This window comes from Nerophis ophidion, linkage group LG03 (genome assembly GCF_033978795.1).
Source record: "Nerophis ophidion isolate RoL-2023_Sa linkage group LG03, RoL_Noph_v1.0, whole genome shotgun sequence".
Lineage (NCBI taxonomy): Eukaryota > Metazoa > Chordata > Actinopteri > Syngnathiformes > Syngnathidae > Nerophis > Nerophis ophidion.
The window spans coordinates 7758801-7777766 of NC_084613.1; the positions used below are offsets into that span (position 1 = coordinate 7758801).

At 40.8% G+C, this 18966-nt stretch overlaps 1 protein-coding gene across 1 annotated transcript in view; it reads left to right on the plus strand.

Annotated features, from left to right (window-relative positions):
* The window catches only part of stag1a (STAG1 cohesin complex component a), a 150641-nt gene that overhangs the window by 71540 nt on the left and 60135 nt on the right, over positions 1 to 18966 (plus strand). The window contains exons 2-7 of the mRNA XM_061894147.1: positions 299 to 471; positions 2724 to 2844; positions 2927 to 3082; positions 10413 to 10509; positions 10583 to 10659; positions 10724 to 10928. Of these exons, the coding sequence (XP_061750131.1) occupies positions 443 to 471; positions 2724 to 2844; positions 2927 to 3082; positions 10413 to 10509; positions 10583 to 10659; positions 10724 to 10928 (685 nt within the window). The 5' untranslated portion in view covers positions 299 to 442. The remainder of the gene's footprint in view (positions 1 to 298; positions 472 to 2723; positions 2845 to 2926; positions 3083 to 10412; positions 10510 to 10582; positions 10660 to 10723; positions 10929 to 18966) is intronic.

Below are 18966 nucleotides of genomic sequence, written 5' to 3' on the forward strand. Positions count from 1 at the left end.
TCCAAAAAGGTTGAAAAAACACTGGCGTAGAGCTTGGTGTGTCTCTCCGTCCAATCGTCCTTTACGGCACAGCAGTCCCAGAAAACATGGTAGTGTTTTGCATCTAGAGACTTCTGAGACGATGTAATATAACGTCTGATGTAACTTTTCCAGCCCTCCACGTGGGTGAGCCGGTACAGTACAAGTCTATATTATTTATTTCCCGATTCTGTGGAAGCTTCAACTGTCCAGTGTGTTCGAGACTCCTCGTGATGTTTGACCCCAATGTAATGTCGTCTCTCATCTGCCGTTCTTCCAGGGACAGAAGACAGTTAAGAGCCAGAGTGCCGTCAGTCGTGGAGCCTTCCTGCTCCTCCGGATCTCCCTCCCCCCCCACATCCACGCCTCACACCTGATACCTAGAAAGGTGCGCATTTGGACAAGTCATTGCCTCGCTGCCAGGATGATCACCTCAGAGCTTCCTGTTCTCCAGTGAGTGACTAACATCGTTCTGTTCACGTCTCACAACTGTCGGTGTTGGCTAAAGATCCAAAAGTGCTAGTCATTAGCCCTACTGGCTGTTTCTGTATCTTTAATGCTCATTAGTTGTGTTTGTTTCCAGCGGATGTCTTGTACTTATGAATACGCTTTAATTCAGCACTTGTACAGCGTAATACCTTTTTGGTTGAGAGAGCCATGAAAGCCAAATATTTCAAAAATATTTAGCCGTATAATATTTTTCAAACACTGAATACAACTAAATGCGTGCATTTTTAAGTAAGACCTGTCATTTCAAAATGGATACATGGATGATACAGCAGAGGATTGGGAGAATGTCATGTGGTCAGATGAAACATAAATAGAACTTTTTGGTATAAACTCAACTGGTCGTGTTTGGAGGAAGAAGAATACTGAGTTGCATCCCAAGAACACCAGACCTACTGTAAAGCATGGGGGTGGAAACATCATGCTTTGGGGCTGTTTTTCTTGCTAAGGGGACAGGACGATTGATCCGTGTTATGGAAAGAATGAATGGGGCCATGTATCGTGAGATTTTGAGCCAAAACCTCCTTTGAATGGTTGACCAAATACTTATTTTCCACCATAATTTACAAATAAATTCTTTAAAATTCCTACAATGTGAATTCCTGGAATTTTTTTCCACATTCTGTCTCTCACAGTTGAAGTGTACCTATGATGAACATTACGGACCTCTGTCATCATTTTAAGTGGGAGAACTTGCACAATCGCTGGCTGACTAAATACTTTTTAGCCCCACTGTATGTAAGCATGGTGTTGGCTCAAAATCTCACGATACATGGCCCCATTCATTCTTTCCTTAACACGGATCAATCGTCCTGTCCCCTGAGCAGAAAAACAGCCCCAAAGCATGATGTTTCCACCCCCATGCTTCACAGTAGGTATGGTGTTCTTGGGATCCAACTCAATATTCTTCTTCCTCCAAACACGACGAGTTGAGTTTATACCAAAATGGATACATGGATGATACAGCAGAGGATTGGGAGAATGTCATGTGGTCAGATGAAACATAAATAGAACTTTTTGGTATAAACTCAACTGGTCGTGTTTGGAGGAAGAAGAATACTGAGTTGCATCCCAAGAACACCACACCTACTGTAAAGCATGGGGGTGGAAACATCATGCTTTGGGGCTGTTTTTCTTGCTAAGGGGACAGGACGATTGATCCGTGTTATGGAAAGAATGAATGGGGCCATGTATCATGAGATTTTGAGCCAAAACCTCCTTTGAATGGTTGACCAAATACTTATTTTCCACCATAATTTACAAATAAATTCTTTAAAATTCCTACAATGTGAATTCCTGGAATTTTTTTCCACATTCTGTCTCTCACAGTTGAAGTGTACCTATGATGAAAATTACGGACCTCTGTCATAATTTTAAGTGGGAGAACTTGCACAATCGCTGGTTGACTAAATACTTTTTAGCCCCACTGTATGTAAGCAAGGTGTTGGCTCAAAATCTCACGATACATGGCCCCATTCATTCTTTCCTTAACACGGATCAATCGTCCTGTCCCCTTAGCAGAAAAACAGCCCCAAAGCATGATGTTTCCACCCCCATGCTTCACAGTAGGTGGGGTGTTCTTGGGATCCAACTCAGTATTCTTCTTCCTCCAAACACGACGAGTTGAGTTTACACCAAAATGGATACATGGATGATACAGCAGAGGATTGGGAGAATGTCATGTGGTCAGATGAAACCAAAATAGAACTTTTTGGTATAAACTCAACTCGTGTTTGGAGGAAGAATAATACTGAGTTGCATCCCAAGAACACCATACCTACTGTGAAGCATGGGGGTGGAAACATCATGCTTTGGGGCTGTTTTTCTTACTAAGGGGACAGGACGATTGATCCGTGTTATGGAAAGAATGAATGGGGCCATGTATCGTGAGATTTTGAGCCAAAACCTCCTTTGAATGGTTGACCAAATACTTATTTTCCACCATAATTTACAAATAAATTCTTTAAAATTCCTACAATGTGAATTCCTGGATTTTTTTTTCACATTCTGTCTCTCACAGTTGAAGTGTACCTATGATGAAAATTACAGACCTCTGTCATCATTTTAAGTGGGAGAACTTGCACAATCGCTGGCTGACTAAATACTTTTTAGCCCCACTGTATGTAAGCATGGTGTTGCTTAAGTGGAGTGCAGGTGATGACTGTATTTGAACAAAGAACCCACCATTGTGCTTGCAGGGACTCGTCCAATGAGTCGGGAGCAACAGAGGCAGTGAGTCTCAGCATGAGCATGGGGGACATGGAGGACCCTGAGGTGAAAGGCAAGAAGAAGAGAGGGAGGCCAGGCAAACAAGCCGGGGTGAGAATCCGCTTTTTTGTCAAAAGTGTTTGCGCGCACCCGCAACCCCATTCATGTGTCACGTCACTCTGCCCCCTTGCAGGCAGCCAATAAGAAGCCCAGGAAGACGCCCGCAGAGAAGGGTATGGGCGGGGGCAGGGGGCGAGGCAAAGCCAACGGCATAGCCCCGTACAACGGCGAGGGCATGGACCCCATCACCCTCTTTGAAGTCGTCAAACTGGGCAAGAGCGCCATGCAGGTGCGCTCTAATTGGAAATATGCTGTTTTATTGGAAATGTGCTGTCTAATTGGAAATATGTCGTCTAATTGGAAATATGCTGTCTAATTCCAATTGAAAATATGCTGTCTAATTGGAAATATACCGTCTAATTCTAATTGAAAATATGCTGTCTAATTGGAAATATGCTGTCTAATTCTAATTGAAAATATGCTGTCTAATTGGAAATATACCGTCTAATTGGAAATATGCTGTCTAATTGGAAATATGCTGTTTTATTGGAAATGTGCTGTCTAATTCTAATTGAAAATATGCTGTCTAATTGGAAATATGCCGTCTTATTGGAAATATACCGTCTAATTCTAATTGAAAATATGCTGTCTAATTGGAAATATGCTGTCTAATTCTAATTGAAAATATGCTGTCTAATTGGAAATATACCGTCTAATTGAAAATATGCTGTCTAATTGGAAATATGCCGTCTAATTGGAAATATACCGTCTAATTCTAATTGAAAATATGCTGTCTAATTGGAAATATGCCGTCTAATTGGAAATATGCGGTCTAATTTGAAATATGCTGTCTAATTTTAATTGAAAATATGCTGTCTAATTGGAAATATGCTGTCTAATTGGAAATATGCTGTCTAATTCTAATTGAAAATATGCTGTCTAATTGGAAATATACCGTCTAATTGGAAATATGCTGTCTAATTCTAATTGAAAATATGCTGTCTAATTGGAAATATGCTGTCTAATTGGAAATATGCTGTCTAATTGGAAATATGCTGTCTAATTCTAATTGAAAATATGCTGTCTAATTGGAAATATACCGTCTAATTGGAAATATGCTGTCTAATTGGAAATATGCTGTCTAATTGGAAATATGCTGTCTAATTCTAATTGAAAATATGCTGTCTAATTGGAAATATGCTGTCTAATTGGAAATATACCGTCTAATTGGAAATATGCTGTCTAATTCTAATTGGAAATATGCTGTCTAATTGGAAATATACCGTCTAATTGGAAATATGCTGTCTAATTCTAATTGGAAATATGCTGTCTAATTGGAAATATACCGTCTAATTGGAAATATGCTGTCTAATTGGAAATATGCCGTCTAATTGGAAATATGCCGTCTAATTGGAAATGAGCTGTCTAATTCTAATTAAAGCTGTGTGCTCTAATTGAAAATATACTGTCTAATTGAAAATATACCGTCTAATTGGAAATATGCTGTCTAATTGGAAATATGCTGTCTAATTCTAATTGAAAATATGCCGTCTAATTGGAAATATGCTGTCTAATTGGAAATATGCCGTCTAATTGGAAATATGCCGTCTAATTGGAAATGAGCTGTCTAATTCTAATTAAAGCTGTGTGCTCTAATTGAAAATATACTGTCTAATTGAAAATATACCGTCTAATTGGAAATATGCTGTCTAATTGGAAATATGCTGTCTAATTCTAATTGAAAATATGCCGTCTAATTGGAAATATGCTGTCTAATTGGAAATATGCTGTCTAATTCTAATTGAAAATATGCCGTCTAATTGGAAATATACTGTCTAATTGGAAATATACTGTCTAATTGGAAATATGCCGTCTAATTGGAAATATGCTGTCTAATTCTAATTGAAAATATGCTGTCTAATTGGAAATATGCTGTTTAATTGGAAATATACCGTCTAATTGGAAATATGCCGTCTCATTGGAAATATGCTGTCTAATTGGAAATATGCTGTCTAATTCTAATTGAAAATATGCTGTCTAATTGGAAATATACCGTCTAATTGGAAATATGCTGTCTAATTTGAAATGAACTGTCTAATTCTAAGTAAAGCTGTGTGCTCTAATTGAAAATATACCGTCTAATTGAAAATATGCTGTCTAATTGGAAATATACCGTCTAATTGGAAATATGCCGTCTCATTGGAAATATGCTGTCTAATTGGAAATATGCTGTCTAATTCTAATTGAAAATATGCCGTCTAATTGGAAATATGCTGTCTAATTGGAAATATGCTGTCTAATTGTAAATATGCTGTCTAATTCTAATTGAAAATATGCCGTCTAATTGGAAATATACTGTCTAATTGGAAATATGCTGTCTAATTTGAAATGAACTGTCTAATTCTAAGTAAAGCTGTGTGCTCTAATTGAAAATATACCGTCTAATTGAAAATATGCTGTCTAATTGGAAATATACCGTCTAATTGGAAATATGCCGTCTAATTGGAAATATGCCGTCTAATTGGAAATATGCCGTCTAATTGGAAATATACCGTCTAATCGGAAATATGCCGTCTAATTCTAATTGAACCCATGCGCTCTAATTGAATATATGCTGACTAATTAAAGCCGTGTGTTCTCTAACTGAATATATGCTGACTAATTGAAAATATCATGTCATTCTAATTTAAGCTGTGTGCTCTAATTGAAAAAATACTGTCTAATTAAAAATATACTGTCTAAATCGGGGGTCGGGGACCTTTTTGGCTGAGAGAGCCATGAAAGCCAAATATTTTAAAATGTATTTCCGTGAGAGCCATATAATATTTTTTAACACTGAATACAACTAAATGCATGCATTTTTTTTTATTAATAACATTTGTAGAGTACAATAAGTCTCCTATTATTTTGAATAACATTTTTTATTCTAACGCTAACCAATAATAAATAAAATACTTCTAATCAATAATGTGACTTCTTGAACAGGTGCGGTAAAAAAAATGGATGGATGGATTAAAATGCATATATTTTGAACATTATTTTTAACACTGTGATTACCAGCAAAATTATTCATTACTTATTGTGCTAAGATTGATCTGAGAGCCAGATGCAGTCATCAAAAGAGCCACATCTGGCTCTAGAGCCATAGGTTCCCTACCCCTGGTCTAAATGAAAATATACTGTCCAATTGAAAATTTGCTGTCTAATTAAAGGCTTGTGCTCTAATTGAAAATATACTGTTTAATTGAAAATACACTGACTAATTGAAGCTGTGCGCTCTAATTGAATAATGCTGTCTAATTCAAAATATGCTGTGTCATTCAAATTGAAGCTGTGCGTTCTAATTGAATATTTGCTGACTAATTAAAGCTGTATGCTCTAATTGAAAATATGCTGCCTAATTGAAAATATGCTGACTAATTAAAGGCCTACTGAAATGAGATTTTCTTATTTAAACGGGGATAGCAGGTCCATTCTATGTGTCATACTTGATCACTTCGCGATATTGCCATATTTTTGCTGAAAGGATTTAGTAGAGAACATCGACGATAAAGTTCGCAACTTTTGGTCGCTATTAAAAAAGCCTTGCCTGTACCGGAAGTGGCAGACGATGTGCTCGTGACGTCACTGGTGTGAGGGCTCCTCATATCTGAACATTGTTTATAATGTGAGCCACCAGGAGTAAGAGGAATTCGGACCGAGAAAGCGACGATTTCCCCATTAATTTGAGCGAGGATGAAAGATTTGTGGCTGAGGAAAGTTAGAGTGAAGCACTATAAAAAAACCTTGCCTGTACCGGAAGTAGCAGACGATGTGCGCATGACGTCACTGGTGTGAGGTCTCCTCACATCCTCACATTGTTTGTAATGTGAGCCACCAGCAGTAAGAGCAATTCGGACCGAGAAAGCGACGATTCCCCCATTAATTTGAGCGAGGATGAAAGATTTGTGGATGAGGAAAGTTAGAGTGAAGCACTATTAAAAAAAAACAAAAAAAACAAAAGGCGACGGCTCCAGGCGGCAGCAGTGGGAGAGTTTCAGATTTAATTAGACAGATTTACTTGGATAATTCTGGAAAAAAAACCTTATCTGCCTATTGTGTTAATAGTATTTTAGTGAGATTATAAAGTCATACCTGAAAGTCGGATGGCTGCAATGAACTTCCATGTCTCTGAGAAAAGCCAAGATCAGAGCTGCCTTTTTGAGCTGCAGGATGAGGTTGCGTAATCCACCCAAGCCGACTTAATATCACAATTTTCCCATCCAAAAACTTGCTGGTTGACGTAGAGAAACATGTTCGCATGACCGCCCTGTGTTAAAGCTTCCCAACAAACAAAGGAACACCGGCTGTGTTTCGGTTGCTAAAGGCAGCTGCAATCCACCGCTTTCCACCAACAGCATTCTTCTTTGACGTCTCCATTATTAATTGAATAAATTGCAAAAGATTCAGCAGCACAGATGTCCAAAATACTGTGTAATTGCGCGATGAAAAGAGACGACTTTTAGCCGTAAGTGGTGCTGGGCTAATATGTCCCCTCCAACAAATAACGTCACGAACACACGTCATCATTCCGCGACGTTTTCAACAGGAAACTCCGCGGGAAATTCTAAATTGTAATTTAGTCAACTAAAGCGGCCGTATTGGCATGTGTTGCAATGTTAATATTTCATCATTGATATATAAACTATCAGACTGCGTGGTCGGTAGTCGTGGGTTTCAGTAGGCCTTTAAAGCTGTGCACTCTAATGGAAAATGTGCTGACTAATTGAAGCTGTGCGCTCTAATTGAAATATCCTGTCTATTTGAAGCTGTGTGCTCTAATTGAAAATATGCTGCCTAATTGAAAATATGCTGACTAATTAAACCTGTGCGCTCTAATGGAAAATATGAATGAATGGTTTATTTTGAGCCATGCAAACAAAACAAGAGAATAACATAAAATACAAAAGAAATATATAAATGCATTATTTTTACACCTACATTGAAAACATTACATGTGACTAATCTTTTGTAGATGTCAAGATTGGCTCAAAAGGGAGTGGGAAGAAGTAAACTTATTAGGTCCCACCCCTATACATATACAATATATATTTACAATATATAATACAATAATATATATATAATATAATTCAGTTCAGTGGTTGCTGCGTAGATGCTATATATTATCCATATATAATACAATAAATATGCTGTCTAATTGAAGCTGTGTGCTCTGATTGAAATATGCTGCCTAATTGAAAATATGCTGACTAATTAAACCTGTGCGCTCTAATGGAAAATATGCTGTCTAATTGAAGCTGTGTGCTCTAATTGAAAATATGCTGTCTAATTGGAGTTGTGCATGGTAATTGAAAATATCCTGATTAATTAAAACTGTGCTATTTAATAGAAAATATGCTGTCCAATTGAAGGTGTGCGCTCTAATTGAAAATATACTGAGTAATTAAACCTGTGCGCTCTAATTGAAAATATACTGACTAATTGAAGCTGTGTGCTCTAATTAAAAATATGCTGTCTAATTGAAGCTGTGCGCTCTAATTGAAAATATGCCGCCTAATTGAAAATATGCTGACTAATCAAACCTGTGCGCTCTAATGGAAAATATGCTGTCTAATTGAAGCTGTGCGCTCTAATTGAAAATATCGTGTCTATTTGAAGCTGTGCGCTCTAATTGAAAATATGCTGCCTAATGGAAAATATGCTGACTAATTAAACCTGTGCGCTCTAATTGAAAATATGCTGTCTAATTAAAGCTGTGTGCTCTAATTGAAAATATACTGACTAATTGAAGCTGTGCGCTCTAATTGAAAATATGCCGCCTAATTGAAAATATGCTGACTAATTAAACCTGTGCGCTCTAATGGAAAATATGCTATCTAATTAAACCTGTGCGCTCTAATTGAAAATATGCTGTCTAATTAAAGCTGTGTGCTCTAATTGAAAATATACTGACTAATTGAAGCTGTGCGCTCTAATTAAAAATATGCTGTCTAATTAAACCTGTGCGCTCTAATTGAAAATATGCCGCCTAATTGAAAATATGCTGACTAATTAAACCTGTGTGCTCTAATGGAAAATATGCTGACTAATTAAACCTGTGCGCTCTAATTGAAAATATGCTGTCTAATTGAAGCTGTGCGCTCTAATTAAAAATATGCTGTCTAATTGAAGGTGTGCGCTCTAATTAAAAATATGCTGTCTAATTGAAGCTGTGCGCTCTAATTGAAAATATGCCGCCTAATTAAACCTGTGCGCTCTAATTAAAAATATGCTGTCTAATTGAAGGTGTGCGCTCTAATTAAAAATATGCTGTCTAATTGAAGCTGTGCGCTCTAATTAAAAATATGCTGTCTAATTGAAGGTGTGTGCTCTAATTGAAAATATGCTGTCTAATTGAAGGTGTGCGCTCTAATTAAAAATATGCTGTCTAATTGAAGGTGTGCGCTCTAATGGAAAAATATGCTGTCTAATTGAAGGTGTGCGCTCTAATGGAAAATATGAATGAATGAATGGTTTATTTTGAGCCATGCAAACAAAACAAGAGAATGACATTAAATACAAAATAAATATATAAATACATAATTTTTACATCTACATTGAAAACATTACATGTGACTAATCTTTTGTAGATGTCAAGATTGGCTCAAAAGGGAGTGGGAAGAAGTAAACTTATTAGGTCCCACCCCTATACATATACAATATATATATATACAATATATAATACAATAATATATGTAATATAATTCAGTTCAGTGGTTGCTGCGTAGATGTTATATATTATCTATATATAATACAATAAATATGCTGTCTAATTGAAGCTGTGCGCTCTAATTGAAAATATGCTGCCTAATTGAAAATATGCTGACTAATTAAACCTGTGCGCTCTAATGGAAAATATGCTGTCTAATTGAAGCTGTGTGCTCTAATTGAAAATATGCTGTCTAATTGAAGGTGTGCGCTCTAATTAAAAATATGCTGTCTAATTGAAGGTGTGCGCTCTAATGAAAAATATGCTGTCTAATTGAAGGTGTGCGCTCTAATTAAAAATATGCTGTCTAATTGAAGGTGTGCGCTCTAATTGAAAATATGCTGTCTAATTAAACCTGTGCGCTCTAATTGAAAATATGCTATCTAATTAAACCTGTGCGCTCTAATTGAAAATATGCTGTCTAATTAAAGCTGTGTGCTCTAATTAAAAATATACTGACTAATTGAAGCTGTGCGCTCTAATTAAAAATATACTGACTAATTGAAGCTGTGCGCTCTAATTAAAAATATGCCGCCTAATTGAAAATATGCTGACTAATTAAACCTGTGCGCTCTAATGGAAAATATACTGTCTAATTGAAGCTGTGTGCTCTAATTGAAAATATACTGTCTAATTGAAACTGTGCGTGGTAATTGAAAATAGGCTGAATAATTAAAGCTTTGTGCTCTAATTAAAAACAGGCTGACTAATTGAAGGTGTGCGCTCTAATTGAAAATATTCTGTCTAATTTGAAATCTGCTGTCCAACTGGAAATACGCAGTCTAGTAAAAAATATGCGGTCTAGTTGAAGCTATGCCACGCCACGCCTTGCCACGTTTGTATCTGACCGGCGTTGTTCTCCCATGTGCAGTCCGTGGTGGACGAGTGGATCGAGTCCTACAAACAGGACCGAGACTTGGCCCTGTTGGACCTCATCAACTTCTTCATCCAGTGTGCCGGCTGCAAGGGTAACAGACCGCCGCGGTCGAATGTGGGCAGCACGCGCAAGTCCTTAAACGCCACACTTGTTACTTGCACCAGGCACGGTCAGGATCGAGATGTTCCGGAACATGCAGAACGCCGAGATCATTCGCAAGATGACGGAGGAGTTCGACGAGGTAGCTGCCGCTCCAGTGCTAGGAAGTGTACTTTGTCGTAATAACGCCACCTTTGTGCCACCAGGACAGTGGTGATTACCCCCTCACCATGCCGGGCCCCCTGTGGAAAAAGTTCCGCTACAACTTCTGCGAGTTCATCTGCGTGCTCATCCGCCAGTGCCAGTACAGCATCATCTACGACGAGTACATGATGGACACCGTCATCTCCCTCCTCACGGGACTGTCCGACTCACAGGTCCGAGCCTTCAGACACACCTCCACGCTCGCTGGTAAGGACGCGCCTCTTGTGGGTTCAAGTCTTACTTTGAAGTACACTCAATCCTGACGAACTTACACTTAGACAAACTTTGATGATCCACAAGGGAAATTTTTCAACACAGTAGCTTAGTTACAAGGATGGAAAGTGTATCAATCAATCAATGTTTATTTATATAGCCCCAAATCACAAATGTCTCAAAGGACTGCACAAATCATTACGACTACAACATCCTCGGAAGAACCCACAAAAGGGCAAGGAAAACTCACACCCAGTGGGCAGGGAGAATTCACATCCAGTGGGACGCCAGTGACAATGCTGACTATGAGAAACCTTGGAGAGGACCTCAGAAGTGGGCAACCCCCCCCCTCTAGGGGACCGAAAGCAATGGATGTCGAGCGGGTCTAACATGATACTGTGAAAGTTCAATCCATAGTGGCTCCAAGACAGCCGCGAGAGTTCAGTTCAAAGCGGATCCAAGACAGCAGCTAGAGTCCCGTCCACAGGAAACCATCTCAAGCGGATCATCAGCGTAGAGATGTCCCCAACCGATACAGGCGAGCGGTCCATCCTGGGTCTCGACTCTGGACAGCCAGTACTTCATCCATGGTCATCGGACCGGACCCCCTCTACAAGGGAGGGGGGGACATAGGAGAAAGAAAAGAAGCGGCAGATCAACTGGTCTAAAAAGGAGGTCTATTTAAAGGCTAGAGTATACAGATGAGTTTTAAGGTAAGACTTAAGTGCTTCTGTAAGGATGGAAAGGACAATGCAGGTATAAATATCAATCAATCAATCAATCAATCAATGTTTATTTATATCGCCCCAAATCACAAATGTCTCAAAGGACTGCACAAATCATTACGACTACAACATCCTCGGAAGAACCCACAAAAGGGCAAGGAAAACTCACACCCAGTGGGCAGGGAGAAGTCACATCCAGTGGGACGCCAGTGACAATGCTGACTATGAGAAACCTTGGAGAGGACCTCAGATGTGGGCAACCCCCCCCCCCCCCCCTCTAGGGGACCGAAAGCAATGGATGTCGAGCGGGTCTAACATGATACTGTGAAAGTTCAATCCATAGTGGCTCCAACACAGCCGCGAGAGTTCAGTTCAAAGCGGATCCAAGACAGCAGCGAGAGTCCCGTCCACAGGAGACCATCTCAAGCGGAGGCGGATCAGCAGCGTAGAAATGTCCCCAATCGATACAGGCGAGCGGCCCATCCTGGGTCTCGACTCTGGACAGCCAGTACTTCATCCATGGTCATCGGACCGGACCCCCTCCACAAGGGAGGGGGGGACATAGGAGAAAGAAAAGAAGCGGCAGATCAACTGGTCTAAAAAGGAGGTCTATTTAAAGGCTAGAGTATACGGATGAGTTTTAAGGTGAGACTTAAATGCTTCTGTAAGGATGGAAAGGACAATGCAGGTATAAATATCAATCAATCAATCAATCAATCAATATTTATTTATATAGCCCCAAATCACAAATGTCTCAAAGGACTGCACAAATCATTACGACTACAACATCCTCGGAAGAACCCACATAAGGGCAAGGAAAACTCACACCCAGTGGGCAGGGAGAATTCACATCCAGTGGGACGCCAGTGACAATGCTGACTATGAGAAACCTTGGAGAGGACCTCAGATGTGGGCAACCCCCCCCTCTAGGGGACCGAAAGCAATGGATGTCGAGCGGGTCTAACATGATACTGTGAAAGTTCAATCCATAGTGGCTCCAACACAGCCGCGAGAGTTCAGTTCAAAGCGGATCCTAAACAGCAGCGAGAGTCCCGTCCACAGGAGACCATCTCAAGCGGAGGCGGATCAGCAGCGTAGAGATGTCCCCAACCGATACAGGCGAGCGGTCCATCCTGGGTCTCGACTCTGGACAGCCAGTACTTCATCCATGGTCATCGGACCGGACCCCCTCCACAAGGGAGGGGGGGACATAGGAGAAAGAAAAGAAGCGGCAGATCAACTGGTCTAAAAAGGAGGTCTATTTAAAGGCTAGAGTATACGGATGAGTTTTAAGGTGAGACTTAAATGCTTCTGTAAGGATGGAAAGGACAATGCAGGTATAAATAGACTAGGTATAACAATGTAAAATATAACATATCTGCGAATATATACAATATATACTTAATATGTGTACAATATTATATATACAGATATAATATGTCTATAACATATACACAATATATACCAATTGCTATGTACACTATCACAGTATCAGAGGTGGGTAGTAACGCGCTACATTTACTCCGTTACATCTACTTGAGTAACTTTTGGGATAAACTGTACTTCTACGAGTAGTTTTTATGCAACATACTTTCACTTTTACTTGAGTATATTTATAAAGAAGAAACGCTACTTTTACTCCGCTCCATTCATCTACAATCAGCTCGTTACTCGCTACTTTTTTTTTTTTATCGATCTGTTAATGCACGTTTTGTTTGTTTTGATTTTGTCAGACACTCATTCAAAGTAGGAACTACGCATGCCTGCGTTTCACCAATCAAATGCAGTCACTGGTGACGTTGGACCAATCAAACAATACCAGGCGGTCACGTGACCGTCTCACGTCGAATCCGACCTAAAAAAGTTGAAAAACTTATTGGGGTGTTACCATTTAGTGGTCAATTGTACGGAATATGTACTGTACTGTGCAATCTACTAATAAAAGTTTCAATCAATCAATGAAAAGTGTAAAGGAAAAAAGACACTTTTTATTTCAACCGTACTTCCCGTCACAAGCCTAAAGACTGATCGCACATTCCTGTCTTCACAATAAAAGCGCCGCTTCATCGCGCCTGCGCTAACAAAATAAGAGTCTCCAAAAGCCGGCGCAAACAAGCGAGCAAGGTACGGAGTTTGCCGGCAATGTGTTTCCTGTAAAGTGTATAAAAACCAATATGGAAGCTGGACAAATAAGATGCCAAAAACCAACGACTTTCATGTGGTATTAGACCGAAAACAGGAACTTTTTTTTCTCCTCCATTTGAAAATGTGGACATTATCAGCACTATACTGTCTGATTCCAATCAATGCAAGTCATCAGAATCAGGTAATATATCAACTTATATTCTTGTCTTCATGAAAGATAGGAATCTATATGTTAAACATGCATATATATTCATTAAACACCTATAACATTAAAAGCGTTACTAAAACGACCTTCTTTCATCTCCGTAATATCGCTAAAATTCGCTCCATTTTGTCCACTAAAGACGCCGAGATCATTATCCATGCGTTTGTTACGTCTCGTCTCGATTACTGTAACGTATTATTTTCGGGTCTCCCCATGTCTAGCATTAAAAGATTACAGTTGGTACAAAATGCGGCTGCTAGACTTTTGACAAGAACAAGAAAGTTTGATCACATTACGCCTGTACTGGCTTCCTGTGCACTTAAGATGTGACTTTAAGGTTTTACTACTTACGTATAAAATACTACACGGTCTAGCTCCATCCTATCTTGCCTATTGTATTGTACCATATGTCCCGGCAAGAAATCTGCGTTCAAAAGACTCCGGCTTATTAGTGATTCCTAGAGCCCAAAAAAAGTCTGCGGGCTATAGAGCGTTTTCTGTTCGGGCTCCAGTACTCTGGAATGCCCTCCCGGTAACAGTTCGAGATGCTACCTCAGTAGAAGCATTTAAGTCTCACCTTAAAACTCATCTGTATACTCTAGCCTTTAAATAGACCTCCTTTTTAGACCAGTTGATCTGCCGCTTGTTTTCTTTGTCCTATGTCCCCCCCTCCCTTGTGGAGGGGGTCCGGTCCGATGACCATGGATGAAGTACTGGCTGTCCAGAGTCGAGACCCAGGATGGACCGCTCGTCGGGACCCAGGATGGACCGCTCGCCTGTATCGGTTGGGGACATCTCTATGCTGCTGATCCGCTTGAGATAGTTTCCTGTGGACGGGACTCTCGCTGCTGTCTTGGATCCGCTTTGAACTGAACTCTCGCGGCTGTGTTGGAGCCACTATGGATTGAACTTTCACAGTATCATGTTAGACCCGCTCGACATCCATTGCTTTCGGTCCCCTAGAGGGGGGGGGGGTTGCCCACATCTGAGGTCCTCTCCAAGGTTTCTCATAGTCAGCATTGTCACTGGCGTCCCACTGGATGTGAATTCTCCCTGCCCACTGGGTGTGAGTTTTCCTTGCCCTTTTGTGGGTTCTTCCGAGGATGTTGTAGTCGTAATGATTTGTGCAGTCCTTTGAGACATTTGTGATTTGGGGCTATATAAATATAAATAAACATTAAACATTAAACATTTCAACAAAAACGGCAAAATAAAAAACTATAAATTATATACTATATACTATAGATATATATATATATATGATATGTGTTTGTATGTATATATGAGGTGGATCACCTCGACTTGGTCATTTATTAAGTAATTGATTAACGTTGAAAAACTTATTGGAGTGTTACCATTTAGTGGTCAATTGTAGGGAATATGTACTGTACTGTGCAATCTACTAATACAAGTTTCAATCAATCAATCAATCAATCAATCAATAAAGGCCTACTGAGCCTATGGTGCTGTTAGGTTATTGTGGCTCAATTTGCCTTAATTTATTTTTTTTAATGTATTGTTATTCAATAAATATTATTGTTTTAGTTGCTTAAGAGATATTCCTGGCTCTGAATTTGCTCATGGCTATTTTTATGTTTTTGTGCATTATTAGTTGCCGTAATCATTAAACAAACAGGTTACTCATCAGTTACTCAGTACTTGAGTAGTTTTTTCACAACATACTTTTTACTTTTACTCAAGTAAATATTTGGATGACTAATCCTTACTTTTTACTTGAGTAATAAGTCTCTAAAGTAACAGTACTCTTACTTGAGTACAATTTCTGGCTACTCTACCCACCTCTGCAAAGTATATTTGGCAGCCCCAGCATAAAAAAGAGAGTTAGTCCAGCAGAAAATAGAATATAGAACACTATTGTTACGAAAGCCAAGAGCAGTGAAGTTGTCACCTTGTGTAAATGGTCAATAAAAAGAGAATGAGATCCGCCCGGAGTTCCTTAAGGCTCTGGATGCTGTGGGGCTGTCTTGGTTGACAAGACTCTGCAGCATCGCGTGGACATCGGGGGCGGTACCTCTGGATTGGCAGACCGGGGTGGTGGTCCCTCTCTTTAAGAAGGTGGACCGGAGGTTGTGTTCCAACTATCGTGGGATCACACTCCTCAGCCTTCCCGGTAAGGTTTATTCAGGTGTACTGGAGAGGAGGCTACGTCGGATAGTCGAACCTCGGATCCAGGAGGAACAGTGTGGTTTTCGTCCTGGTCGTGGAACTGTGGACCAGCTCTATACTCTCGGCAGGGTTCTTGAGGGTGCATGGGAGTTTGCCCAACCAGTCTACATGTGCTTTGTGGACTTGGAGAAGGCATTCGACCGTGTCCCTCGGGAAGTCCTGTGGGGAGTGCTCAGAGAGTATGGGGTATCGGACTGTCTTATTGTGGCAGTCCGCTTCCTGTATGATCAGTGTCAGAGCTTGGTCCGCATTGCCGGCAGTAAGTCGAACACGTTTCCAGTGAGGGTTGGACTCCGCCAAGGCTGTCCTTTGTCACCGATTTTGTTCGTAACTTTTATGGACAGAATTTCTAGGCGCAGCCAAGGCGTTGAGGGGTTCCGGTTTGGTGGCCGCGGGATTTGGTTTCTGTTTTTTGCAGATGATGTGGTCCTGATGGCTTCATCTGACCGGGATCTTCAGCTCTCGCTGGATCGGTTCGCAGCCGAGTGTGAAGCGACCGGAATGAGAATCAGCACCTCCAAGTCCGAGTCCATGGTTCTCGCCCCGAAAAGGGTGGAGTGCCATCTCCGGGTTGGGGAGGAGACCCTGCCCCAAGTGGAGGAGTTCAAGTACCTAGGAGTCTTGTTCACGAGTGGGGGAAGAGTGGATCGTGAGATCGACAGGCGGATCGGTGCGGCGTCTTCAGTAATGCGGACGTTGTACCGATCTGTTGTGGGGAAGAAGGAGCTGAGCCGGAAGGCAAAGCTCTCAATTTACCGGTCGATCTACGTTCCCATCCTCACCTATGGTCATGAGCTTTGGGTCATGACCGAAAGGATAAGATCACGGGTACAAGCGGCCCAAATGAGTTTCCTCCGCCGGGTGGCGGGGCTCTCCCTTAGAGATAGGGTGAGAAGCTCTGCCATCCGGGAGGAACTCAAAGTAAAGCCGCTGCTCCTCCACATGGAGAGGAGCCAGATGAGGTGGTTCGGGCATCTGGTCAGGATGCCACCCGAACGCCTCCCTAGGGAGGTGTTTAGGGCACGTCCAACCGGTAGGAGGCCACGGGGAAGACCCAGGACACGTTGGGAAGACTATGTCTCCCGGCTGGCCTTAGGCTGCTGCCCCCGCGACCCGACCTCGGATAAGCGGAAGATGATGGATGGATGGATGAATAGACTGCAAGGACAAGATATTAACATTTGAAGTGGTAAACGTTATTTTTTGCAAATATCAGCTCACTTGGAATTTGATGCCTGCAACATGTTTCAAAAAAGCAGGCACAAGTGGCAAAAAAAGACTGAGAAAGTTGAGGAATGCTCATCAAACACTTATTTGGAACATGCCACAGGTGAACAGGCTAATTGGGAACAGGTGGGTGCCGTGATTGGCGATAAAAGCAGCTTCCAGGAAATGCTCACTCATTCACAAACAAGGACAGGGCGAGGGTCACCACTTTGTCAACGAATGCCTGAACCAATTGTTTAAGAACAACATTTCTCAACAAGCTATTGCAAAGAATTTAAGGATTTCACCCTCTACGCTCCGTAATATCATCAAAAGGTTCAGAGAATCTGGGGAAATCACTGCACGTAAGCCATGATATTACGCACCTTGGGTCCTTCAGGCAATACTGCATCAAAAAGCCACATCAGTGTGTAAATGATATCACCACATAGGCTCAGGAACACTTCAGAAAACCCCTGTCAGTAACTACAGTTGGTTGCCACATCTGTAAGGGCAAGTTAAAACTCTACTATGCAACGCCAAAGCCATTTATCAACAACACCCAGAAACAATGCCGGCTTCGCTGGGCCCGAGCTCATTTAAGATGGACTGATGCAAAGTGGAAAAGTGTTCTGTGGTCTGACGAGTCCATAGAAACGGTGGACGTCGGGTCCTCCGGACCAAAGAGGAAAAGAACCATCCGGAGTGTTCTAGGGTGAAAGTGTAAAAGTCAGCATGTGTGATGGTATGGGGGTGTATTAGTGGCCAAGGTATGGGTAACTTACACATCTGTGAAGGCACCATTAATGCTGAAAGGTACATACGGCTTTTGGAGCAACATATGTTGTTATCATGGACGCCCCTGCTTATTTCAGCAAGACATTGCCAAACCACATGTTACAACAGCGTGGCTTCATATTAAGAGTGCGGGTACTAGACTGGCCTGCCTGTAGTCCAGACCTGTTGACCTGTCCTATTGAAAATGTGTGGCGCATTATGATGCCTAAAAAAACCCAATGGAGACCTTAACTGTTGAACAACTTTTAAACATGTTTTAAAACGTGTTTAAAGGGGCCACAAAAATGTCCCCCACAGACAGAAGTAGTGTTTTTGAAAATGTGTTTAAAAGGGCCACTAAAATGTCCCACACAGACAAAAGTAGTGTTTTTAAAACGTGTTTTAAGGGGCCACACAAATGTCCCTCACAGACAAAAGTATTGTTTTAAAACTTGTATAAAGGGACCCCAAAAATGTCCTCCACAGACAAAAGTAGTGTTATAAAACGTGTTTAAAGAGGCCACAAAAATGTCCACGACCGACAAAAGTAGTGTTTTATAACGTGCTTAAAAAGGGCCACTAAAATTTCCCCCACTGACAAAAGTAGTGTTATGAAACGTGTTTAAAGGGGCCACTAAAATGTCTCCCACAGACAAAAGTAGTGTTTTAAAAAGGGCCACTAAAATGTCCCCCACAGACAAAAGTAGTGTTATAAAACGTGTTTAAAGGGGCCACAAAAATGTCCCTGACAGACAAAAGTAGTGTTTTATAACGTGCTTAAAAAGGG